The sequence below is a fragment of the Oncorhynchus keta genome, chromosome 2 (genome assembly GCF_023373465.1).
Source record: "Oncorhynchus keta strain PuntledgeMale-10-30-2019 chromosome 2, Oket_V2, whole genome shotgun sequence".
Classification (NCBI taxonomy): Eukaryota; Metazoa; Chordata; class Actinopteri; order Salmoniformes; family Salmonidae; genus Oncorhynchus; species Oncorhynchus keta.
The window spans coordinates 71,512,150-71,516,835 of NC_068422.1; the positions used below are offsets into that span (position 1 = coordinate 71,512,150).

The window sequence follows — 4,686 nt, forward strand, 5'->3', positions numbered from 1 at the left end:
TATGAGGAACACAATAAGTACGTAAGCATATTATATACAGGGTCAATTCCAATACCATGTTTACAATGTGCAGGGATACTGGAGTGATGGAGGTAGATATGTATAGGGGTAAGGTGACAAGGCACCAGGATATAAGATAAACAGAGTAGCAGCAGCTTGTATGCGAGTTGGTGTGCGTGTGTATCGAGTCAGTATAAATGTATGTGCATATTATGCGTGAGTGAGCAGTTGGAGTGAGTGTGCAGGACTCTGTGAGTGTGCAAAAATAAAAAGGTCTATAAGGATACAAGGTTAACTAGTGTAACTAGTTTAGGAGTAGAGATGCAACATTATAGAAGTGTATAGAACAGACATGACTCTGGGTAGAATATGGAGTTAGGTCAGCTCTATACAGGAGTCCAAAACATTACACCCCTCTGGATTAACCCCAGGTGAAGCCAACCTGATGTCCAATCATGCTCTCCTGTCCCGTCTCCTAGGATACCGGATGCTAGCCCCAAACTCCTGTCCTCCAGATGTGTATGCCATTATGTGTCGCTGCTGGCAGTACGACACCAGAAACCGGCCGTCCTTCAGCAAACTCAGGACCGAACTCAGTGCTTTATACCAGAAACTGTCCTTACTCAAGTGACTTGTTTGATTCTCTTTTACCTTTTTATATGGAGTAGATGTTGCCTTTATTTCATATTCATTGATTATAGAGAACCAGTTGCTATGTGATTTTGAATTGACCATATTTAAGTAGTGATGATCCAACAGGCTGTGAGACCACAGGTAATATAAGTACACAGGACATGTGTGTATTGAAAACATTGGTACCATATTCTACAAAGTAGCATATTCTATATCTGTTGAATATTGCTATTGTTTGTCGCTCTGGATAAGAGCGTCTGCTAAATGACTTAAATGTAATGTAAATGTACTGTATTACATTACTGTAAATGTACAAATTGAATGTTCCTATTATATCAGCTTTAAAGAGTTGATGGGATATTTTTCTCTCTTGTCTTTTTTAATATACACTGAACAAAAATTTGAACGCAACATGTAAAGTGTTGGTCTCATTTTTCATGAGCTGAAATAAAAGATCCTGGAATTTGTCCATACGCAAAAAAAAAATGTATTTTTTTTGTGCAGAAATTTGATTACATCCCTGTTAATGAGCCTTTCTCCTTTGCCAAGATAATTAAATCACCTGACAGGTATGGCATATCAAGAAGCTGAATAAACAGCATGAACATTACAGAGGGGCACCTTGTGCTGGGATCAATAAAAAGCCACTAAAATGTGCAGTTCTGTCACACAACACAAAGCCACAGATGTCTCAAGTTTTGAGGGAGTGCGCAATTGGCATGCTGACTGCATGAATGTCCACCAGAGCTGTTGCCATTACTCTACCATAAGCTGTCTCCAATGTCGTTTTAGAGAATTTGGCAGGAGATCCAACCAGCCTCACAACTGCAGACCACGTGTAACCGCGCCAGCCCAGGACCTCCCAATCTGGCTTCTTCACTTGCGGGATCATATGAGACCAGCCATCCAGACAGCTGATGAAACTGTGGGTTTGCACAACCTAAGTTTTTGACAGTTTGTGCAGATATTCTATCTCAGGGAAGCTCATCTGCATTCTCGTCATCCTCACCAGGGTCTTGACCTACTGCAGCTTGACGTTGTAACTGACTTCAGTGGGCAAATGCTCAGCTTCAATGACCACTAGCACCCTGGAGAAGTGTGCTCTTTAATCCCTGTTTCAACTGTACCGAGCAGTCGGCAGACCGCGAGTATGGTGTCATGTGGGCGAGCAGTTTGCTGATGTCAACGTTCTGAACACTGCCCCATGGTGGCAGTGAGGTTATGGCATGGGCAGGCATAAGCTATGGACAATGAACACAATTTAATTTTATAGATGGCAATTTGAATGCACATAGATACCGTGACAAGACCTTGAGGCCCATTGTCATGCCATTCATCCATCACCTCATGTTTCAGCATGATAATACATGGCCCCATGTCACAAGAATCTGTACACAATTCCTGGAAGCTGAAAATGTCCCAGTTCTTCCCTGGCCTGCATACTCACCAGATATGTCACCCATTGAGCACGTTTGGGTTGCTCTGGAGCAATGTGTTCAACAGCATGTTCCAAGTTCCCGTCAAAATCAAGAAACTTCGCACAGCCATTAAAGAAGAGTGGGACAACATTCCACAGACCACAATCGACAACCTGACCAACTCTATACGAAGGAGATGTGTCGAGGCAAATGATGTTCACACCAGATGCTGAAACATTCCCCTACCTTTTTTAAAGGTATCTGTGACCAACAGATGGATATTTGTATTTCCAGTCAGGCAAAATCAATAGATTAGGGCCTCATTTATTTATTTATATGATCTGTAACTCAGTACAATCTTTGAAATTGTTGCATGTTGCGTTTATATTTTTGTTCCGTGTATTTTTATGAATTCAAATCCTCTGATCATGATGATGCCAGTGTTTTCTACTGCTTTTTAAAGGTGGCCACTAGAGAGCAGCGCTGTGTGTATGAAAGAGTGATCCACTTACAGTGAGGCTAGTGATGAGACAGTTCACATGTAGATAACTACTGTACAGTATTGTATGTGACACACCCTCGGCACGGGACCTCGTCTAAACATTGATACTGGCACATTCTCAGAACTTTATTTCTAGTGATTGGCCCATCATTTAATTCCAGATTCTTAGACTGGCCTTTGTCTACAGGCATCAATGTGTTTTTATTCAGATCTTTCATGTCAAGACCTTATGTCATTAAGACCTTTCACAACAATTCTAAATGACAAGAGGGGAAACAGTAGCCTGTTCCTAGATCTGTTTCTGCATTAGCCAACTTGACACGCAATGATAGTCAGAATGGTTGGCTAAAGCACATACAGATCTGAGACCAGACCAGCAAAACAGAGTTCTAAAAAGGAGCTAAAAGACAACGGTGACACTCGTGACTCATCACTAAAGCTCTTGATTCTGGAAGGTCAGCAAATCGCATGACAATCAAGTTAACTGACTTGTGAGTCACTTTCTCATGAGCAACCACCTCATGAGAAAGGAGTGACACCAGAGACTTCTGAAGACATGCTAACCCCTTCTGTGGAATCACACAAACACTGCTACTAGTCATTACTTAGAATGAGGCCAATTATTGGGGAACGTCATTGTTAGCCAAATATGTCACATTATTCTACCTGTCTAAGCAAGAGTGAGAATGTACTATATCAGTAACCAAATCTGTGGAAATTGTGCCTAACATTGGCCATTTGTATTGTATTTTTATTGTACATCTGTATAAGATCAAAAGCATGAAGATAAGACAAAGAAAATAGAGGTTTATAGTCTTGGTAAGCAGTGGTTAGCCCATCTACCGACTGATCCAGGGAAAAGACAGATGAACGTACAGGAGAGTAGCCCAAGTGATTTGGATCCTGTCTGTTGTAGAAGAATGCAGACATGTAATATGGCAGTGCTTAATAGCCATTTATGGTCTGCTGATCTAACAGGAGCAATACCTACATAGTCCTGGGGGAGTGGCAGCAATTCACTCATCCCCCATCTTCAGCAAATAGCATGACAGGCAGACAGCCAGGTGATAAAGATGTCACATTCTCTGTGATTGTGCAACTAGTCTGATGTGAAAAGCACCTCGCCAGTTAAGCATGTTCAGTCACTTTCTGCATCAGCTGAATGTCTTAAGGTGAGGGAGCGGCAGGTAGCCTAGTGGTTAGAGCGTTGGACTAGTTACCGCAAGATCAAGCCGACAAGGTACAAATCTGTCATTCTGCCCCTGAACAAGGAAGTTAACCCACTGTTCCAAGGCCGTCATTGAAAATAATAAGTTTTCTTCACTGACTTACCTAGTTAAATAAAGTTTTTAAAAAAAGAAAGAGTGTGTTCGGTCTCTATAGAGAACAACAAACAAAGAGAACCCATCTGATATGTATCTTATTGACTCCAGTGGATGAAAGTAGAATATGGCAACGGCCTTTATCTCTTTCCAGTTATAACACCCATTTTTCCTCAAACACACAGGTAGTCACATACAGTCATTACTAACTACACAAATGTATATGCATAAACACAAACTTTGAGTTAGTTTGAGTCAAAGATGTTGCAACTACCCATTTAATGTGTGCAAAAGTAGGGCAGAATTCACCCTTTGTTCTAAGTGAGATGTAAGGAATGGGCTGGTTTGAAAAGTAGGACCAAATTCACTCTGTTCCAGGAGTTTCCCTCGATTCCTGTAACAGAGGGAATTTGGAGCGTTGACTTTAAAAGCCACAATGACTATAACTCGTGATTGGATTGAATACCGGTCTTAATTTGGCCCGAATCTTGTAGACATGAAATGGATTTCTGCAGTTGCAACATATTTGACTCAAACTAACTTTGTGTTTATGCATATTCATTTTTGTAGTTAATATCTAACTACTAAACATATAACGTATAGTAAAGTTGTATTGATAATTATTGTGGTGTGTCTCTAGGTCTTTAGTAGTTGAATATTAACTACAAAATGAACATGCATGAATGCAAAGTTAGTTTGACTGAAAGATGTTGCAACTGCAGCTTCCTATTTCATGTGTATAAAAGTAGGGCCAAATTCACTCTTTGTTTTAAGTGAGATGTGAGAAATGGGTGTCTGTTGATTCCTGGAA

General features: G+C 40.7%; 1 protein-coding gene across 3 annotated transcripts in view; it reads left to right on the forward strand.

Moving 5' to 3' along the window:
* Nucleotides 1-1,102, forward strand: part of LOC118362496 (tyrosine-protein kinase Fes/Fps-like) — a 42,360-nt gene extending 41,258 nt beyond the window's left edge. For all 3 annotated transcript variants that reach the window (XM_052482194.1, XM_052482196.1, XM_052482185.1), the window contains exon 19: nucleotides 480-1,102. In XM_052482194.1, the coding sequence (XP_052338154.1) occupies nucleotides 480-631 (152 nt within the window). In that variant the 3' untranslated portion in view covers nucleotides 632-1,102. The remainder of the gene's footprint in view (nucleotides 1-479) is intronic.
* Nucleotides 1,103-4,686: the final 3,584 nt, after the last annotated feature.